General features: G+C 39.6%; 1 protein-coding gene across 1 annotated transcript in view; it reads left to right on the top strand.

The window, feature by feature from the left end:
- Positions 1 to 11,921, top strand: part of DDX4 (DEAD-box helicase 4) — a 46,781-nt gene extending 34,860 nt beyond the window's left edge. Inside the window, exons 12-18 of the mRNA XM_054186988.1 lie at positions 2,365 to 2,494; positions 3,584 to 3,750; positions 7,127 to 7,272; positions 8,051 to 8,150; positions 10,057 to 10,327; positions 10,482 to 10,568; positions 11,841 to 11,921. Coding sequence (XP_054042963.1) covers positions 2,365 to 2,494; positions 3,584 to 3,750; positions 7,127 to 7,272; positions 8,051 to 8,150; positions 10,057 to 10,327; positions 10,482 to 10,568; positions 11,841 to 11,921 — 982 coding nt within the window. The remainder of the gene's footprint in view (positions 1 to 2,364; positions 2,495 to 3,583; positions 3,751 to 7,126; positions 7,273 to 8,050; positions 8,151 to 10,056; positions 10,328 to 10,481; positions 10,569 to 11,840) is intronic.
- Positions 11,922 to 22,435: the final 10,514 nt, after the last annotated feature.

Genomic DNA, 22,435 nt, shown 5'->3' with positions numbered 1-22,435 from the left:
GGGCAACGAAGCTGGTGAAGGGCCTGGAGAATAAATCTTATGAGGAGCGACTGAAGGAGCTGGGACTGTTTAGTTTGAGGAAGAGGAGGCTGAGGGGAGACCTCATCACTCTCTACAACTACTTGAAAGGACAGTGTAGAGAGGTTGGTGCTGGTCTGTTCTCACAGGTAATTAGCGATAGAACAAGAGGGAATGGCTTCAAGCTGCAGCAGGGTAGGTTTAGACTGGACATTAAGAAAAAATTCTTCACAGAAAGAGTGGTTAGGCACTGGAACAGGCTGCCCAGGGAGGTGGTGGAGTCACCATCCCTAAATGTGTTTGAGTCATTTAGATGTGGTGTTGGGGGATATGGTGTAGGGGAGAACTTTGTCGAGTGGCGTTGATGGTTGGACTCGATGATCCCGAGGGTCTTTTCCAACCTAAATGATTTTGTGATTTTATTCTATGAGCTGGCCATGTGTGCTTACAGCTCAGAAAGCCAGCCATATCTCAGGCCCCATCAAAAGAAGCATGGCCAGCAGGTTGAGGGAGATGATTCTGCCCCTCTACTCCACTCAGGTGAGATCTCACCTGGAGTACTGTGTCTACCTCTGGGGCCCCCAACCTAAGAAGGACATAGACCTGTTGGAGCGGGTCCAGAGGAGGGCCACAAAGATGATCAGAGGGCTGGAGCATCTCTGCTATGAAGAGAGGCTGAGAGAGTTGGGGTTGTTCAGCCTGGTGAAGGCTCCAGGGAGACCTTCTATCAGCCTTCCAGTACCTGAAGGGGACCTAGAGGAGAGAGGGACTCTTTATGAGGGGTAATGGCTTAAAGTGGGTGAGGGTAGATTTAGATTAGATAATAGGAAGAAATTCTTCGCTGTGAGGGTGGTGAGACACTGGAACAGGTTGCCCAGAGAAGCTGTCAATGCCCAATCCCTGGAAGTGTTCAAGGCCGGGCTGGATGGGACTTTGAGTAACCTGGTCTAGTGGGAGGTGTCCCTGCCTATGGCAGAGGGTTGGAACTAGGTCATCTTTAAGGTCTCTTCCAACCCAAACCGTACTATGATTCTATGAAAAATGAAATCTTCTGGGCTAAATTAAGACTTCCCTTTGCTTGTTCAAGCAAACTTACGCTTGGAGGCTGTCTCTGCCTTTGGGAAGTACCATTATGTTTGCATGTCTGCTTACTAAGCATGTTACTGAGAATAGCTTCTTAATCTCTAAAACTGTTCAGTTAGATGTAGCTCGTTCTGTTAATTATGCTATTTTAGACTAGATACAGATTATTTCACAGCAAAATAGCTTTTGACTTTAGAAAGTTTCTGCTACAGCTACCCTGCAGTAAAAGCAAGATAACCTACATTTGAGGGGCAGTTAAACAAGATTAGGGTGTGAATCTTGTCTCTAAAGAACTGCATGCATATTGCTCAGTTCAGATTCATTATATTCTGAAATTCTTTCGTTTAGTTCACAAATAGGGCTATGAAATACATATATTAATTGATAGTTAATAGATGTTGAAATGTTATGAGTCCAGCCTGTTTCTGTTCTTGACTAAAGCTGTCTGAAAAGTTCGAATTAAACCTGGTAAAAAGTTACCACGTTTGTCTAGTTCACCATTGTTGCATATGAAGCTGAATTAGAATATTCAAGAATAGACAGTTTGAATTCAAGTGTGAAAATACTTATTGCATGCATGTAAAAACCTTAGCAGGAGGTTGTAAAGATAAGCTTCTAAAGTTGCTCTACAGCAATGTAAGGCAGTTCTTGCTCTTAGAGGTGGTTTTCTACAGGAGAAGAATATCTGGTGCAGCTCTGTGTGGTAGATCTAACAGAAAACCTTAGTAGGAAGAGCACTAGGTAGTTTAGCATTTGAGTGGGTTTGCAATGTAATGTTTGTGTGGCACGCTGCATGGCCAGTATGATTAGTTGCTTTACAAAGATTCCCCTTTGTGTTTTGGTTTTTTTTTTCGCACTGTCCTTTCAAGATGTGGAAAGATTACTTCTGAAGCTCTAAAAACATATATTTGGTGGTTCTGTTTTTTCTAAGTATGCTGTATAAAAGGGGACAATGTCTAAACACCATTTTGGCTCTTACAGCCAGTAAGTGTCAGTTGAAGGGAGAGGGAAGAATGCAGGTGCAATGAAATGTTCTTTCCAAGTAAGCCACCTGTGCAGTCTCTATTTTGTGGTATGAATGGGAACTTTGAGCTTATGGTGAGTTTCTGGTCTTGGGTCCCGCTTTTGATTATAAGATGTGCTGTATGGTGAAGGAATTGAACCGCTGTAAGCTGGTTTGTGGTAGATTTGATGACTTCTAACCTATTTTCATGAAGCAGTACTGTTGGCATGCTTATATACATTTTTTTTTCTCTGTTATAGAACTTGTGTAAGGCCTGTTGTGATCTATGGAGGTACACAAACAGGCCATTCAATTCGTCAGGTAATGCAAGGCTGTAATATACTATGTGCCACTCCAGGAAGGCTTCTAGACATCATTGGAAAAGAGAAGGTAAGATCCTAAAACTTACAAACACTCTTAGCTATGTACTGGTTTTAGTTCTTTGGATTCGATAAAAGCAAACATAGAGCCATGAAAACCAGTCAGTATGCTGCCTTTATACAGGCACTTAAGTAAAATACAAGTGAGCTTTTCTTGGAATATCTAAATACCATGAGGTTTTTGAAAGAGTAGCGTGAGTCCAGATCTCTTCAGTCCTGTTCAGGGCCCACTGGGAAACATTAGTCTAAATCAAACTGACTGCAGTGCTCTTGGCGATTAAATTTTATAGTTTAAATACATGGAACACCTTCTGTTAGTTCTTGTGGAAAATTCCACAGCAGATTTTCACTTGATGTCCTGTTTGTTTTGCTACAGTAGCCTTTATCTGTCTGGAACCTTGCTAATAGTCATTCTTGAATGTCTTAATACTGTTTTTATTCAAAATACAAAAAACTCAAGGTGTAATACTGTATTTGAATTTTTATTTTTATTATGTTGTTAATTTTTATTTTTCCATTCATTGTAAGTTCAAATCTTAATTGCTATGTATTATAAAGGTAGCACGGTGATGCACTGACAAATGAAGTTTGGAAAAACACTTCTTGGTAATAAACTGGAGATTGGCTTTATGCGGTTGTCAGGCTTCTAGTCAAAATGACAGTCTTGGTCAGCAGCACTGAAGTTGTAATATCCTTAATAATGCTTCCTGACATAAATTTTTTCAAAACTAGTTTTTTGAGAATGTGTGAGGGTTATAAGAGAACGTATCTAAAACTCAGACATAATTGCAAAACGTTGAATTGCATAATTGCTGAATGCTGAACAATAGTTGCTTGATAGAGTCTATCTTGGTTTATATTGCTGAACTGAGTTCTGAAGGACGTCAGTGTACAAATACTGTTAGAATTAGCACAAATTTGAAAGTTAAATAGAGATTGAGATGCAAATAGAACATAATGCACATAGGCTTTTATTTGTGAATAATTAATTTCTACTAGAAAGAAAGAAGTAAAAGTTGTATCTTGGCAATTAAGACATTTGATAGGTGTATTCTGTCAGTGAACCAATACAGCTTTTCTTTCACTTAAATATTTGCAGATTGGTTTGCATAATGTGAAATACTTGGTGCTAGATGAAGCAGACCGCATGCTTGATATGGGTTTTGGTTTAGATATGAAGAAGCTGATTTCTCAACCAAGCATGCCACCAAAAGACAAACGTCAAACACTAATGTTTAGCGCCACTTTTCCCGAAGAAGTTCGGAGGTGAGTAAAGTAAAAATGGAAATAGATCTGAAGATGTACTTGTATAGAGCTAAATGTCTGAAGAGTTGTAAAGTGCTCTCCTTATGTTTAAAAGCTTATCTTGCTAGAAGATGCTGAAAAGCTATGATGTTAACATTCCTTGCTGAACACTTCCAGATTTTTTAGATAGCAGAACTTAGTATCTTTCACAGGTTAACTGCTTAATTTAGGTGGGGACTCTAAAGCAACTTACTAAGATTTTCCGAAGGCTTTTGAATTCTACTTGTGCAGAAGTCCTCATACTTCGCGTTTGTTTCTTTTCCCTCCCTTCCCCACCACATCTGTGCAAGCTCAAAACCGGTGGTCTTGCTGTTACATAAGCAGCACTGGTAGTGCTGTCTTTGGCACCAGGACATAATATAACCAGATATCCAGTGTAGATTTATACTAGATATTAGGAAGAAATTCTTCCCTATGAGGGTGATGAGACACCAGAACAGGTTGCCCAGTCCCTGGAGGTTTTCAAGGCCAGGTTGGATGGAGCTTTGAGCAACCTGATCTAGTGGGAGGTGTCCCTGCCCATGGCAGGGGGGTTGGAACTAGGTGATCTTTAAGGTCCCTTCCAACCCAAACCATTCTATGATTCTATGATCCCAATTATTGCTCAACTCACCAGGCTTTTTGGTACACAATTCTTATTTATGTACGTAAGTGCTATTTGGTTTTGGTAGTTTTAAAGCTTCCACAAATGGGTTTTGGATGTATCTTACAGCTCTATTGCTCACTACCCTTAAAATTCCCCTTTCCAGACTCTGAAGAGACTTCAACAGGTGGTAGTGGCTTTGAGCCTGGGAGTAACAGTACAAAACATCCCACTCCCTGTAGATGGATGGAAATTATCCTGTGTTTCCACTTCTGAAGAGACAGGCATCTGAATGCTCATTCTTAAATCAGAGGAGTCTAAACTTCAGTTTAAGCAGTTGACGTAATTTTGGTGGCTTTTGTGGTGGGGGCATACTCTTGTGACAGTATCACTAAAAAATGCCGGTAAGCATCTTAAAGCATGTAAACTGATCAGACTGTTGCGGTGAAGTATGTTGGGACTTCAGTGAGTCAAATCCTGACAACTTTCTTCTGGCCTTCCAAAAGCCAGACAGATCTTTTTTGAGGTGGGGAGAAAGTAGGTGACTTGTCCTGAATGAAAGAGTGGAATTTGCTGCTTTCTCCTGTACAGTCAGTTAATACTGACAGCTGTTGGGGAGATGAATCACCTTTCTCGAAGTAGGATTTCACTTCAACTTAGTCTCAAGTAGTCTGTTGTGGCTTTGGTTCCTCAGTCAATTTTTTCATGAAGTTTTTTGTACTGAAAGATCTTGTAGTGAATGAATAATAGCCTTTTTTCTGCAGCTGGGAATCGAGTATTCAGATAATACTGTACATGAGTGTGGTTCATGTTCATTCCAGGTGTTCACTGTTTGTGCAGAAATGTAGTCTCGCTTCACACTGCATCCTGGGAAAAGATGTGTCTCCGTTTAAGATGCACAGTGTGCTTTGATTGGCTCAGGTTTTGAGGTTGAGAGAGGAATCTTTATCCCTTGATCTGTAGATCTCTTATCTTTATCAGTGTTTTTGCTAATGCTCTTGCTGTGTGTTTTTGATACTTACTAAGGGATGAGTAAAGAGTACTGTAACTACCAGCATCTGAAATGAGGAAACCCCTACAACTGTGGAAGTTGTTTACTGTGTGCTTCTGTTTAATGAAGAAAAACAAACCAAAACCAAAAAACAAACCAAAAACAAACCCAAAAAACAAAAAGCCAAACCCCAGATGTACCTTTCTGCTCTCAGTCTTGCAGGACATAAAAGTGCTAGTAGAAGACTTCAGAAACCTTAGTGCTTGGATCATGGTTTGGAAGTCCACAATAACAGTCTTGTAACCTTTTGAAACTGGAATGCCTAAAGGTGATGCTCCCATTTCAGAGAGTGAAAATCCTTCTGGAGCCCGTTTCCTCCTGGATTTTGCTGCGTTTCTGATTCTGGAGTTAGGAAAGCTAATGTGTTCCCATACTCTGCTATCAAAACAGCTTTGGACAGTATACTATTTTGTTAATATAGGACTAGGTGCTTTCTTTGGCCCTGCTGGGTTCAGGTTCTCCTGTACTTATTTAGTGAGTGTAATCGGATTTAGTTTTAACATACCACTTGGTTTTATATCTGAATTTGGGTCTCTGCTGTTACATAAGCCTTTGATCTAATCATCAAGGCTCTTCCTGTGCAGGCGAGTTGGATTTCCTAGCCAACTGGTGAACTTCAGCTTAGCATCTGGGGCTTTATATCTCCCATTAAAAGGTCTTTTCTTTCTTCTCTTTGCTGCTGTTTTTTCTTTACTGTTCAGTTTTCAGAGAGTTTAAACTTGCCCTTTACTTTCAGTTTAGAACTACATCTCTCTGAGATCTTAAACCAGTCAGATTTTAAGGCCAAACACTTCTAAATCTCTAGTAACTTGATTATTTGCTATGAAAATCACCATTTCAGTGGCAACTACACCTATAAATCAGGTGCGAGATTGAAGTTCTTAGGGCAGTCTCCTAACATTTTTAAGACACTCTGCTTTTCTAGGAATGTGTTCTAAAACTCAAGTTTGCCTGTTCTCAGTTCAAGGTTGACTGTTTTTACCATCTGAATTTTACTGCAGTGCAAGCTGCTTTCTATGCACTGGACATGAAGCACACTTATATATTGATAAGTTAATACAGCTTATTAAAACTCTCAAGTATTATGGGACGTTGCAAGGAATTACCTACTTTGTTGAGTTTGATCTCTCAGATAAGATCACCTATGCAAGTGGTAACTGAAGAGGAATGCTGTCTGAACAAAAAAATTTGATTTTTGCCTGGGGCAACTGGTAAATAAATGCCATGTAACAAACCGTATTTTTAAGCACTGCATTTGTTGAACAGTCAAAAAGGATGGACTTGTCTCTTGGAGGGCAATTTTGAATTCTGACCGGAGTAGAATTCTCCCCTGTCCCTCCATCTAGTGATGAAATAGTGCCCTGAGAACGGTTCTGTGAGCATACGTTAGTAACCTACTTCATTACATACATGTATGTGGAACTCTTCCTGAGATGGCTAGAAAAAGCTGTGTTTGTATTATGAAAAGGTGCAGGGATGTAATCAGTCTGTGCACCTTCTTTATTGATCAATTTTTTACAGCTTTCTAGAAAGCAAACAGACACTTAGCTTTTTAAAAAAAATGCACATACGACTACCTTGTGAAGAATGATACAAATATTTGTTGTGAGCATTGCTTATACATAAGTGAAATTACTTGATCGTAAGGAAAAGACCAAGCTACATAATAGACTTTGTCTTGCTTAATTTTGTTTCTTTTCAAGGCTGGCTGGCGAATTTTTGAAAACTGATTATTTATTTGTTGTTGTTGGACATGTGGGTGGAGCTTGTAGTGATGTTCATCAAAGTATTCTTCAGGTTCCTCAGTATTCCAAGAGGGATAAGCTGATAGAAATTCTACAAACGATAGGTAATTTTCCTTATTGCTGATTGTTTTCCAGAGAGGACAGAATTGCTTGTTTTTAAAATTGTGCTCTTGTTATTGATCAGGTCATGATTCCATTCTATTGTGTGTGTTACATGTTTCACAAGACTACTGATTGAAGCTTGAAGCAGACTTTGCGGAGATGTAGGTTTTTGGGCATATTTGTGTTAGGGGTATTTGTTAAGGTCTAATCTCTGTGTACTAATGAGCAAGACAAGCTTCTCAGATGGTTAGTTTTGTTACATGGTCAATTACCATACTTTAGCATCTGGGGGTGCTATCTCCAAACGATATGTTTGTTAAACTTATGTGAACTGTTGGGCCTATATTGTTAATGGCTGAGATCTTTCCGGTTTTTTCCTCTGAATGTATCTTAAGTTTTAATGCTGAAAACTAGAAGGGAGTTTGGAATTAAAAAATGGTCTGTGTAGCTTGCTGTTCAGTTCTCAGAATGGTGTGCTACTTTCAGCCACATGCTGTAGAAGGGGAGTGCATAGTTATCACAGAGAACAATATTTGTTTCCTCCTTTTATTGAGGAGAAAATACAATGCACTTGTCTTCACCTAGGTTTCTCTGTTGATGTAGAAATTTATGCCTTGAATTTAATTAGTTCAACATGGGCAAGAAAATACAATCATACCTTAAAGACTTTATTCAAAACTTGTTCTGATATTAGGTGTTTATATAAATAACTTCCACTGTGAATAGCGAAAATGCATCAGGTTTCAAACTACAGTGGATCTGAACTCTTGTTTAACATAGATCATGAACGAACCATGGTGTTTGTAGACACAAAGAAAAAAGCAGACTACATTGCAGCCTTTCTTTGTCAAGAAAAAATACCAGCCACTAGCATCCATGGGTAAGTATTTTTTAAGTGAAAGTCATGTAATAGTATTAAGTGAATATAATACTATATCTTACGAGAAGCTTTTATTGAGATTTTGTGCTTGGCCATATTTGTGTGACTTAGCTTGCCTTGTTTCAGATAGCCCTGTAATCCTCAGCAGCTCTGCCTCCTGAGTAGTGTAGGTAGTGTTTCTGAAGGCCAGTTCTCACAGTATTTGCTGAGTATACATCTTTCTGTAGTTGACTGGACTTCAGATGGAGTATGTGAACTGGAGAATCTTAGGCTTCTGCTAAAAAAAACTTAGTATATAATAAATTCAGTGGAATCAGCTGTTGTTTATATGTAGTTTTTGTTGTCATTTCTGTAACAAAACCCAGACCTTTCGGTGTTACTGGTGTGATGATATTTGTAAATTTAAGTGACAGCTGTGGACTTCACACTCTGTCTTAAAGGCTTCCTCGAAGCGACAAGATAACTTGAGTCACGTACCATACAAATTTCTGGTGCTGTCATTTCTGCCTCCTGGATGTGTGCCCCTCCTGGGCATAGCATTTGTATGCAGATCAATCTAAAGAGAAGATGCTTCTAACTTCTGTTTGTAGTCTCCTCATTAGTGTTGCATACCTGAACAAATGGTGAGAAACAAGGTGAAATAGTTGCTAATTCCACGTCTAAACCCATCTAAAAAGATGGTCTGTCTTTTCATGTAATGAGCTTGAATGTAGTTCTGTGGTGTTTGTTTATATTTCAAACTGTAGGACAACAAAATGGATGTTAAGATTCCCAGTGAACTGTAGCACATCAAAAATGTAGTTTTGTAATGTTTTTCGTCTTGTAATAGGAGGAAGGGACTTGAATTCTTGCCAATAAATTGATAGTTTGGGTAGTGTTCTGACAGACATCAGAATATCAAGGTTGTAGATGGGTTAAAATGGTCTTAAAACACAGATACAAGATGTGTGTGTGTATCCTGTGCCCTGTCAGTTTTACAGGTGTGTGAAGGGTCATTTTGAGATCTGCCCTTCTGTTCTTGGCTAACCTGAATTGCTATTCCACTACCTGTCTTGTGTGGGAGGAGGTTCCTAACACATTTCTGTAGAATTATTGCACTGTGAATTAAGGTATGCATACAAAGAGAATAGCATGGAAGCTGCTAAACTATTGTGAGTGTTACTGATTTCTGATTCACTTCAGTTTTTTGAATTGAAGTTAGTTATCATAGTTGCTCTTGTCTGTAGTAGTGGTCATACCAGACTTCTGTAAATGTCCTATGTTAGATTCAAGAGAGCACTGTTTTTCAACTTTCTGATTTGTTCTGTTGTTTAGACAACAAAGAACGTGAGTTAAACTCTGATGTCTGTATTTAAGTACTGGATGATCTGTAAATATTCTTTAAAAATGCAAACCCTAGAGCAAATCTAGTTTTTTTTTCTCTCGGTGATAAACAAAGGGCAAATTCTATCCTATTGGCTGGTCAGACTTTCCGACATATCTGAAAAGTGGCCTATGGAGGAATCTAGGTGGACTTCATCTTTGCTATTCTGTCTCCCTGCTACAAAGCAGTAGGAAGAGCACTTCTAACTATGGCATGAGGAAACAATCAGTTAAACAAGTGGATCTTTTTGAGGTGGTGGGGAGTTTGATACATGGCTGTCTCTGGGTCTTCAAAAAAACATAAACTTCTATGGAGACTTAAGTTAAAATAGTTGCTGTGTCTTACACAGCAACTTACTTACACTGATCAGTTAAAAATTCAGAAAACCTACACAGGTAGTGTGTGGGGGGTGTTCTGTTGTTTGTTTTTTTTTTCCCCTCCCGAGAAATACTTCGGTCCATGAGTCATGACCTTTTAACTTGTATCTTAAATAATACTGCATATTTTTCAAGACATCCATTCTAACCATTGTTTTCTTTGTAGAGATAGAGAACAGAGAGAGAGAGAAGTAGCTCTTCGGGATTTTCGTTCTGGAAAATGTCCAGTTCTTGTGGCAACCTCTGTGGCAGCAAGAGGTCTGGATATTGAAAACGTTCAACATGTTATTAATTTTGATCTTCCTTCCACCATTGAAGAGTATGTACATCGAATCGGACGAACTGGTCGTTGTGGAAATACAGGCAAAGCAGTTTGCTTCTTTGATAACAGTTCAGATGGCCATCTTGCACAATCTCTGGTTAAAGTGCTTTCAGATGTAAGTTTCAAAGCTCTATACTTAACTTTTTCTGTTCTGTAGGATTTCCCTTTAATGTACTGAGCAAGACTATTTCTTTGGTAAAGTTATGGAACTCCTAATTTGAGTTGTAAAGCAGTGAAAGTCTCTAAATTCTAATTTTCTAATTATGTAGGCCCACCAGGAAGTTCCTGTTTGGTTGGAAGAAATTGCTTTTGGTTTTCAAGGAGAACAGGTCTTTACATCAGTTAATACCCAAAAGGTAAGTCTGGAAATGAACTGGAAGTCTTGGCTTTCAGAACTTTGTCTCAGAATAAAAGTGTGTTTAGCATTATATATCTAGAGTAACGCCACTGTAACTGTATCCTTTATCTTAGTTGTGCATCTTCAAAGTGCTCAGTATTTCTGAAGCTAATTTTGGACAACTTGCTTGACATGGACTCTTTTAGTGTGGCCTTACTAGCTGTGTTAGTCTTGATCTGTAGTGTCAAGAACTACTCTGTGTAAGAAAAGGTTTGTGTGAACATATGCAAAGGCTGTAGTTCCAGAAGTTTCTCTACTGCACATTAGGGTAGGAGCAAATAGTTGCTAGTTACACAGCCACTACTTGTTATGAATTACTCAACCAAGTAACTCATCTGACTAAAAAATTCAGCTAATTATAGTTAGCTAAATGCCCAATCTGATCCATTCAAAATTGTTCTTAATGTCTGTGATGAGGAGTATCCTTCTGGTATCCCAGTGTTGCTGATAACAGATGTTAAAATACAGCTTGAGTAAATGAGACAGCCTAGGTGGTGTAAGTCTGATATCATTCTTCAGTCACGAGTTTAGGATTTAAATTATATGCCTACTCCTACTTCAAATGACTCTCTTTTGTTTTTTTCCCAACCGATGTTTGATAGCTCTTGCTTTTATCTCCTTGGATTTTAATGCCTTGATCAAAAGCCTTTTCTTGATCTCTTGATTCTGTAAGAACTTTATCCCATCTCAGCTGCATTCCAAATGTTAATATTCTTTTAGAGACCACAAAAGAAATAAGTACTCTCACTCCTTACACAAGTTTGAGGTTCAAGTTCAAGCTCAGACCTTCCTTTCATTAATTATCTTTTTCCATACCATAATTATTGAAAGTATGGCGTGTTTTTGGTTTATTTAAGTGTTTGACTAGTTCCCTAGTCTGATCTGAATCTTTTTTCTTAGGGTCTTCATGGGATCTGTTACACACTTAAACTTGTGTGAACTGATTTGTGTTGGGTAAGAGAAGAAGTTGGGGTTTGAATTTTGGCAAGGATTATTCCCACACCTGATAAAATCTGAGGTTGATTAAAGTACATTAATTTCACACCGGGGTCTAAAAACTTTATAGAAGTTTAATGATGAAAGAGCTTCTGTGTTTATTTAAAAAAATACGCTGTTCAAATTACATTGAGACACAGGCATATAGAAAACTAAAATTGTTTTGTAGTGACTTTTACTGTTAAATGATTGAAAGCATTAATGATTCTAAACTAGTACCTGTTCTGTTTCCTAGAATTACAGAGGCAGAGGCACCACAAACACAGGAGGAATGAAGATGTCGTATTCTGCAAGTGCATTTGAGTCATGGGATTAACTGCTTTAGTACCAAACTAGGTTGTATTCTGTTTTGCTTTAAGTGAAATGTTGCACTTAATGTTCCTTACTGTTGAGCTTATGGAACACTTAATGTTTAAAAGAGTAGCTCATATCATATGCTAAAGCTTTCAGCAATATATATGTAATCTGTTACGATGAACCCTGTGGTGATTATCACTTAAAGTAAAAAGCCAAAAGCAATTTTTTAGGAGAAACTTCAAGTGTTAAGCATTAAAACTTTCATTAAATGTTCAATGCTTGGTGGCTAGTGTGCTGCTGTAAAAAGATGAAGGTTTTGCAAGTGGAAAATAGTAATTTCCTTGAACCTACTACTTTGTTTTCATAATTTTGCATGGGGAGATAGTCATATGACCTAGCTTGGGAAAGAGCTTTATGTAAAGTACTCATCTAAACTTAATGTTTGTTCCGTTTTGTAGTGGATTGGTTTATAAAATTTGAATGTAGTAATGAGGTTACTGAAGATTAAGGATCTGTTAAACATCTTGTAAACAGTTACTTAATAAAAGCTTGAGCAGTGCATATTGATGGTTGCTTCTACATCAGATATACAAAAACGCATATCTCATTGCAGTTTCATGAACTGGTATTATTTTGACATGCATAGAACATGTGCATCTCCATATGGAACTGAAGATCAGTGGTTATATCCACAACTTAGTTGAAATACATGTTTTTACAGAGCTGTCTTCAGAGAAGAATGGAGCCCTGTGTTGCTTCTGGTATAATGATTTTGCCTTTGACAGGTATAAGTACTCCTCTGTTAACCTCTTGTGGAAAAGTTTGCTTTAGAACAAGTTTGTTGGCTCACATCCAAAAGAGTTTCCCAGGATTGTAGAAGCTATAGAGGGTAAGCAGCCATTAACAGTTGAAAGAGATTTCCTTAAAGTTGCTTTTTCTTTGAAAAAAATTTTTTTTTTACCAGTGCAGTATGCTACAAAGATGCATGTGATTGTATCCCAGAGTAAAATGGCAAAGTAGTTGTGATCACAATTTGTAATTTCTTGCATAGCTGAACAAGTGTATAAGTGTCTCATTTTCTCTTGGCATTTAGTGCACATGCTGAGCACTATTTCTTGTACAGTCTTCCTCCTCACAGGCAAATAGTACTTTTAAGCTCTGCTAACAAGACTGAAGGTTTAATGGCCAGGTTTGTAAGAATCAGAATGGACTTGGGGCAGTATTATGGAATCTGTTCTGTGGAAAAGTGGGCTGTTGTTTTACTACTTATATGAATATTTTTTGAAGAGGATTTATCTACTTAAATATCTACTTAGAAAAACACTGTTATTTTTGTACACTGCAGTTTTACTGATACATAATGTGCGAAAAAGTAAAGTAAGTCTTAATTGTGTCATTAGAAGTGAGCTGAAGGGATAGTGTATGTAAGCTGCAACTCGTAAGCAGTGGATGTGTTTAAGCTTGACGCCTGTAATTCAAAGTACAATACCCTGGGCAGCATGACTACTTTTCTTCACAAGTCTCCTTGAGGATTTTTGCATCCATTCTGAATTTCAGGTTGCTGGCTGCAACAAATGTCCATGAACTGTAATTTTTGGAGGAAGCTGTACAGCTGATAGTCTTCCATTTCTGTGAAAAGAAACCAAATGAAGTACAGTCATGGGCCAGTTGTAACCCGGAATAAACCTATGAAGGGAATGTGGCTTAGCCTTGTTTAAAGGACAGCTTAGGTCACTGGGTCTCTTCTGTTTTGCCTCTTTGAGTTGGGGGGGGGGGGGGGGGCACAGAGGGAGTTCTGTAACTGTTTAAAAAGCTGTTCTGTCCCTCTTGTTCTTAACCGCTTGCACTGAAAGCTAGATTAAAAAAAAAACGGTGCTGTTCTACCTTAGAACTGCTGCCATGTAGTGCTGTGTCACATTTTGCTGCTGGCAACTGTTAAGTGCTCAAATTGCTCAACATCTTCCTTTAGCAGCAGTGCATGAAAAACTAAACACAGTGGAGTTTTATCTTCTTTAGAGGAGTTAAAGGTACAACTTGTCATACCTGACTAAAGGCCACAAGATGTGGCAGATGGAAGTTAACGCTGCAGCAATCTCAGGCTTGCATTTTATTTGTAACTTGGAAAGTAATTAATAAAATATCTTTTTAGTACCTACTCCACTTTATCCAATATAACATCTCCAACTATTCCTACAAGAGTTAAAAGCGTATACAGGATGTTTATCAGAACACAGGGGCTCTCCTTCAGTATTTTGAGAAAAGAGTATTCATCTTATGGAATTTGGGATGGGTGGGAAGAGGGTTGGTAATCAGTAAAGGTAAAAGTAAGGTATCAAAGTAAAGGTACCATTTCAGGTAGCTATAGGAGTGAAGAAGGCTGGGGACAGTCTCTTCTGATTTCAGGGTGTGATTGTAGTCATGAGTCTTAAAGAGGAATGAATTGAAGTAGTAGTGCATCCAGCAAATAATTTCTAGGGTAGTCAAAGAAACAACAGGCAATGGTAGTCCAGAGAAGCGTAGCTGGGATTTTTTTCCCAAGCTAAAGTGGGATTTGATTTTTGTGGGACATAAATAAAACAACATTGACAGCAAGTATTCTGCTTTTCATGCTAATGGCATGCTAGTTTGAGTACAAATGATGTCCAGTGCTTGTCACTAAAGGAAAATGTAAATTGGTGGCTTACAGCCTTTGATCTGCAGCTACTTGCAAACTATGGACTAGTTCCAAGGGACCTACAGGTAGTAGCTGAGAAAAGCAGACATTCTGATGGTATATCTAAATTTGCTGATTAAGGGCTGCATCTCCACCAAAAATTAAGGGTGAAGGAATTGAAGCATTGTAAACAACAGTTCAGACCAACAGAAAAATACAATAGTATCTCCTCAAAACTATTTAATACCAGATTTATTTAAGTTCTTCACGGTGTTTTGGCAAATAGGAAAGCAAACTATAGAGAAGACTTTATGAATAGCCCATTTTGAAAATGTCTTTCTAATTGTTGGTAATATTTGTTGGAATTTGCATTCTGCAAATTATCTTAAAAAATACCATAGAGTGGACCTGTCTCTCCTTACTGGTCTCAGGCAGGGAGTAGAAGGTGAGCTCACCGGACATTGTTGGTGTGTCCCTGGCTTTGTACAAAATCTACATTTCTCTCTGATTTAAGACAAACTGTAAACCTGTAATGCTAGGTTGTAATAAGTGGGTTTTTTCCCTTGTGTTATCCAATTCAGTCGTTTGAGTGTGCTGTTCAGCAGTTCCAGGGAATTCCCTGGTGAGAAAAGACGGAATGTTGTGACATGTGTCACAACTTTGTCCTCAGTAACACCAAATATGGATGGGTCTGTGGTCAGATGTGGGTGTTTGTACGTGGTGCTGTACATTAGGAATCGTCGAAGATGAACACAGTGTTTAGTTCTGTCACTGCAGATTTTACTTTGACTATTGTTATGTGTGTTTAGTTTCAAGTTTTGGCAATGACATTTCTTATAAACCCGCAGTTTTTAGAGATTTTTTTTTTATAGTATGATTGTTTCCATCTCTTAACTGCAGTAGCCAATAAGCAACAGTAGAAGAAATCATATGCCTATGGAATGTGGACCAAGGACGTGGTAGTCTTATATTTCAGCGCATTCTTTTCAAATTTATCTGATCTTTGTGTTTTTTCCAAAATGTTGGAATGAAGTGGGACAGTAATTCTAGGCTATAGTTCAGTAGTACTTGAAATACAAATATTAAATGTTTTTCATTTTGTGCTGTTTATTTTCTTCAAAGTAACTGTACAGTACAGTCTCTGGCATCTCTGAGTGTAATGAGTTTGGCTTTTATTTCTTTGTATTAAGCAGAAGTGAAAATATTATGGTGAGTAAGGATACTTAGAGGAACTACTTTGTGTTCAAGACTTGGGAGTCAGCTCTTTGTTCACAGTTGACTGGACAGATTATTTGGAAGCCAGACAGTACTGAAAATACCTTTCTTCCCCTTTATGCTTCCAAATAGTGGTAGAAATATGGCTCATCTGTCAGAGCCTGATTTCTGTATATGAATGAAAAATAATATTTTCTTTGGAACTCACCATAAATGTGCCTGTTGTGTGCTGGTATTGTCTGAGAAAACTACGGACAGTGGCTGGAGTTAACTGATTTTAGTGTACTAACTTGTCATCACTGCTGCAGGGTTAATGCTATCAAGCAGGATTTCCTTGCACTGTTGTCTTTCCCTTTTTTTTAAACTGAGTCAGCTAAAATAGGTTTCAATACCTAATCCTTACTAAATAGCTCTGAACTTCAAAGAATGCTGTGTTTTGCTCTTCCTCTACCATTCCACCACTATGTGCAGATATATGGACATAGTCACAGGAGATGGGATGGCTGTTTACAAAGATATTTTTTTTTTTCCTGGGAAGATGGATGAGATTTGAACTGAAAGAAATTTACTCAATTTTGGCCTTTTGGTGCACTTCTCTTTTACCACTAGCAGCAGGGAGGTGAAAGCAGGCAGGTGACTTACCAGTAATTCTTTGTCTTGATAAACTCAAAAAATCCAAACAATCAACTCTCCCCGGCTTCAAAATGCTGCTTTTCTGCCTCTAGATCCATTATGATGTATCATTTGAAACTGTGGAACTACCTCTCTAAACATGCTAGTCATATAATAAACTAAATCATGTTAATGGAAAGATCTGTTTTTCTTTAGGAGATTCTGAATTTTGAGGGTCATATGCAGCATACTCAAATGTGCAAAGCAGCAGGTCTCATTCTTCACCAGAATGAAAGAATTGCTGAGCATACACTAGAAGCTTTTTTGTAGCAGTTTGTCTGCTCAAACTTGAGACATCACTTCTAGAACTGAGCACACTTGCGTTATTCACATCCGCTGTCTATACCAGTGAATATGTAATGTACTCTGACTGAGCCGCTTTTCTGTGGGAATTTTTCTTGTGCACAAAGACTAGAAGTACAATATATACAACTTAAGAATAGAAAGCAATGATTTATTGGAAGGTGTAGATAACTGGTAGCATGTTAGTCCTAGCTAAATGTTAATATTCCCTTCATAAGACATCTGATAAGTCACGAGGGAAGAACCTGACCTCAGAACACAGCAACAGAAATGCCTAGTCTGACCAAGTAAGGACGTGTCCTGACTCCTTGGGAGAGGTACAGTTATGGGTATCCATATAGCAAGGGAAGAGCTCAATGAATCCTTCATGAAAATTTCAGGGATTTGAAAATAAGTAATTTGTATCAGACACATTTCCTAAACATGGTGACTTAGCAAGTACCTGCACAGTCTCAAATTCAGGTTGGTCATACCTGCTTCTGTAACTCCATCTCTCTCAGCTGGGGATGTTTCTTTATTTTTATAAAGAGCAGTTACACTTCCATATCGTATCTTCAGTCACCAAGATTTACTTCAGATTTGCAGGGCTAGAGATTCATTAGTGAAGTGGTTTAACCACTCCGGACAGTTTCACAAAGCACTTCATCACAATGCCAGGATACTTGAGAAGAAAGTCTGCTCATAGCTGCTGCAGTGGCTGTTCCCAAGCTGCCCAGCTGGAGATTGACAGTCTCTTCTTCTAGATAGAACGCTCTGTGGACTAAAATGTCATTGCCAGTGCACAGAGTTTGTAGCATTCAACGGTGAGCTGTTAATGACAACAGACGCTAAATTCAGCATGTGTCTGGGCCTGCCAGGCAAAATGGCACTGCCCTGTTGCTGCTCTAGCTGAGATGCCAGAGTTCTTGTTGAAGTTCTTGGTGGACTGCTGCTTGATTGTACCGGCTTACCCTTAGGTTTGTTTCTGGGTGCTGCCCCTTCAGTATGAGGAGGTCATAGCTGAACCTCCCATGAGTTTTTCTGTACAGACAAGGTGGTTTCAGGATTGTCAGCGAAGCTTCATGTCTGAAGTGCCCTCACTTTTATCAGCATATGTCATCCAGTTAATTTGAGAGGCAGCAGAAGGTGGAATATATATGAATATGATGTTTTGGTCCAAGGTAACAGCTGAATTCCTGCCCAGCTGCTCGCTCACTGCCTTGCCACTCTATAGCTGGCAAGAATAATGAGAAAAAGGAACAAGAAGGCTCATCAAGATGAAGACAAATTGTGTACCAATTGCCATTGCAGGCAAAACAGACTTGACTAGGGGAAAACTGAGTCTGTTGCCAATGAATACATATATCTTTAATTACTGATTCAGATAGTGGGAACCAAAAAGACAAACATCGTAACAGGGAAGACACCTTTTGTCCCCCTCTTCCAAGCTCAGCTTTACTCCAGGGACTTCTTGCCCTGTTATCGCCACAGGTTACACTTGCTCCCTTTAGAGCAGCAATGAGGGGTGTGGGGCATTTTGGTCAGTATGTAGGGGTTTCACTCTGTTCCTTACTGTTCCCACTTTTCCTTTGCTGTGGCCCAGGTTCTCCACAGGCTGTGGAGGCTGTGCTCTGATGTGGGTCCTCTGTGGGCTGCAGGAAATACCTGCTCTGCCATGGAGCTCCTCCGTCTCTGGCCCTGGTCTTGCCTCTGTTGCTTCTTGCTCCTCTTTGATCCCTCTTCCTCTGCCTGTCTTGATGTTTTTGCCCTTTCTTAAACAGACTTTCCCTGAGGCACCAGCAGCTCTGCTGAGGGGCTCAGCTGTGCCCTGTGATGGCCCTGCTGGGCTGGCTGGCACTGGCTGGCTCTGTCACTGGGCAGCCCTGGCCTCTTCTCACCCCTGCAGGCTCCCGACACCCAAACCCTGCGGCCAGCCTGGGGTGGCATGTGGTGCGGCAGGAGCCACGTTGATTTAAGGCAAGAAAGCCAAGAAGTAACAGCCCCACTGTCCTTTCAGGGCCAGCTCAGTAAGGAGCTTTGCTTACCAGAGATCCAAGAGTTTGCAAATCTGATAATTAACACAATTTGCCTTTGAGGAGGCTATTTCGGCTCTTGGAAGTTTTGTACGTATCACCTGTGTGGTGTTGCGTGTCCTGTCCTTTAATTTGGAGAAGTGTGGTGCTGTTGGATGTACAGCCTTTGAAAGATGCCAGCTCCAGAAAAAATATGAATCTATTCAAAGCCAAATGTGGTGTGTGTGGGAAGAGAGGAGTATCTGTATGATAAGCCGTTCTCAGCTATGTAGCTCTTATTCTTTTGATCTTTGTTAAAATGTACATTTGTGAGACACTAGCTTTCAGTGCTGGTGGTTACTATAAATCACTGTGACTCTGTTGGGAGTAGCTCATGCTGGTTGTGGTCATCATTGGGAGCCTGCTTGCGGTGGCCTTGGGAGGGAAAACCATAGGAAATGGCATCTTGTACTCCTGCTATTAAAGCCACATGAGATTGTCAGTGATTCTCTTAGTCTGTTTGTACAAATGGGTTTGATTACATTTCTCTGTCTTTGTAATTGTAGTAAAAGGTTTGGGAAGCTTGATCTACCATAGGATGAAAACATTTTAAAAACTTCTGTAGTAAACTTCCGAAAGCAGCACTCTGTGTATAAAGCGTCCCTTCTTTGCCAGCATTTTAACACACTGCAATTGCAGCTGATGTTATGGTGTTGCAATACTGTGAAGGAAGATGTGACGGGAAGGAAGTATTGCATAGTTCCTTATTCTGAAATGGCTAACGGTTTTGTGGCCTTCTTAGGAAAACACCTGATTCTTTTCTTGAGGAATAAATCCTCTCTAGAATAGAGATTAAGAAGATTCACAAATAATTACACTTAGCCATTAAAACTTTTCTGCTTATATTAAATATGGACAGTTGCACACTGCACAGCATAGCAATTGGCACAATTCTTGCCCCTTCTGTTAGTTTCTGACAGTTTGTAAGTCTGCCTCTAAAACTATGTCAAATCAGAGTGATACAGTTGTTGCACATTATCGTTGTGTATTCAGTGATCAGTTAGTTATAAGCTTTGCTGATATATTGGATCAAAGGATATAGTAATAAATCAGTAATTTAAGAGCATGGTTTCGATTGTGCTGCTGTTGTGGAATTTTTGTGTTACCCTAAAATAAAATTTAAGAAGAACATAGTTAATTTTTCACCCGTTAAATGCAGCCTTGCGTGGAGGTTGATGCCAGTAGGTTTCTGCTGACTAGTTATTTACTGAAGAACAGAGCTGTATATACTCAGAAATTGATAACAGAATCTGACTATTTTCACTGGATTTTCCCCCCTCACAAGCTAAATCAATAGGGAATACAAGGACATTCATGGTTTTTATTTGTGTGTTGTTCTGCAATGGCTTAAATCAATGAAAGTCAGTCCCCAGCTCCTCCTCTTCACGTTTAAGGGAATGAGGGGGTTCAGGTCATTGGCACAGGAAAAAATCAACGTAACAAGTGATGTAGGAGCGAGTTAGCTTATATGGGGTCTGGTGAGCGGGAGCACTGGCCTAAGAGACAAGTCAGGAATGTCAATGAGGTTAAGGAGGGACAGGGTAGTGCCAGCTGTTACTGGCTTGTGTTGCTGCAGAACTGGTAACAATGCATCTTCGTACGCAGAAGAAAGTTTTATCCTGCTACTGACAGGGGAAAAAAAAAATACTCTTCCAGTGATGGTTTCCACTATATGGTATAGCTTTACGATTATGTGTATTTGGTGATCTTGTAAAGCAGTCACAACATGGCTCAGTTTGCAATATAACTTTAAAACCGTGCTCCTCATCTCTATGACATTAACCTGCCAGATCTGAAGTCACAGGAGTTTTAATGTTACTGTGTGAGGAAGCTGTAGGTTCTGAAGCAGTTAGAACTTCCAAATGTGAATGCACACTATCAATTTTATTTGCTGTTGTGCATATCAGGAACGCCTTTTTTTCAAAGATGTGCTGCTATCCCTTCAGTAGTTAGAAATATAGATTAACATTTAAGAACTATGTTTTTATAGAAATAATTAAAATAGTTAGATAAAAATGAAGTAGGAGTTACAGATTGCTTTTATGTTAATCCTTTTTTTAGCTACAAAACCTGTCCACAAAAAATGTGGCCTGGCTACCTTTGAACTTCTGTAAAAATAAATTCAAGTCTCAATTAACCAGATGGTCTTTTGCAGGCTTTATTAACATTAGCATTAATGTAGACTTGAGAATGTAAACAAAAAGGACTCATTATAAAAGTCTTTGGTTTAGAAACCAAAGATGTAGTTTTTTGATGCTTCCTTTCACAACTACATTGCAATTCCCAGACTACATGAAAATAAAGTTATGGCTTTGGTATTTGACTTAGTCAATACTTTGCGTCAAGTGGGGGGAAAGTGTCTTTTTTTCAAGAGAATGGCTCAGCAAGATCTGACTGAAGACTTTGTAGAAAGATAGTAAAAAGAAAGTATTGCTGTAAGGACTGGGGACCCTGTGTGGCTTGGGGAGCCACAGGCAGAGTTAAAAGAAGAGCTAGGTTTGATGTTGCTTTGGCTAGAAGTTTGTGAAGCAAGGTAGCAATTTCATCAGAGCAGCTCAGGCAATGCCACCTTCTCAACATATGTCACTGTCGCATGTGTGTTGACTTCTTCCCTGCCAACAGCAATAAGCAATGGCTTTTCAGGATGCTGGTGAAACAGTTAATGTGGGCAAGGCCAGTTTGATTCTCCTGGTCATTATTGTTTTGCCCATTCATGTAGATCTCCCTGATTCACTCATTTCTGCTTCCAGGTCACTGATGATTGGGCTGGTAGGGATGTTTAGCCTAGAACTGCTTTCATGGAATCACAGAATAGTAGGGGTTGGAAGGGACCTCTGGAGAACATCTAGTCCAGCAGCCCTGCCAGAGCAGGACAGGAATGCATCCAGGTGGGTTTTGAGTATCTCCAGAGAAGGAGACTCCACAGTCTCTCTGAGCAGCCTGTTCCAGTGCTCTGTCACCCTCAAAGTAAAGAAGTTTTTCCTTATGTTCAGTTGGAATTTCCTGTGTTCCAGTTTGTGCCTGTTGCCTCTTTTCCTGTCACTGGGCAGCACTGAAAACAGTCTGGCCCCATCCTCTTGACTCCTGCCCTTTAGATATTTATAACCATTGATGAGATCCCCTCTCAGTCATCTCCAGGCTAAACAGACCCAGGTCTCTCAGCCTTTCCTTGTAAGAGGGGTGCTCCATTCCCTTGATCATCTTGGTAGCCCTCTGCTGGACTCTGTAGTAGTTCCCTGTACTTGAACCGGGGAGCCCAGACCTGGACACAGTACTCCAGATGTGGCCTCACCAGGGCAGAGTAGAGGAGGAGGATGACCTCCCTCTACCTGCTGGCCATGCTCTTTTTAATGTGCCCCAGGAGACCATTGGCCTTATTGGCCATGAGGGCACATTGCTAGCTTGTGGTCAACTTGTTGTCCACCAGGACTCTCAGGTTCCTCTCTGCAGAGCTGCTCTCCAGAAAGTCAGTCCCCAACCTGTACCAGTATATGGGGTTATTCCTCCCCACATGCAGGACCCTACGCTAGACATCATTAAACTTCATTATGTTTCTCTCCGCCCAGCTCTCCAGCCTGTCCAGGTTGGAGACACTCACTGAACGGCAGCACAGCCTTCTGGTGTGTCAGCCACCCCTTC

This window comes from Rissa tridactyla, chromosome Z (assembly GCF_028500815.1).
Source record: "Rissa tridactyla isolate bRisTri1 chromosome Z, bRisTri1.patW.cur.20221130, whole genome shotgun sequence".
NCBI lineage: Eukaryota > Metazoa > Chordata > Aves > Charadriiformes > Laridae > Rissa > Rissa tridactyla.
Note: the sequence above shows the minus strand (reverse complement) of the source record. Positions and strands in the feature narration are given on the sequence as shown.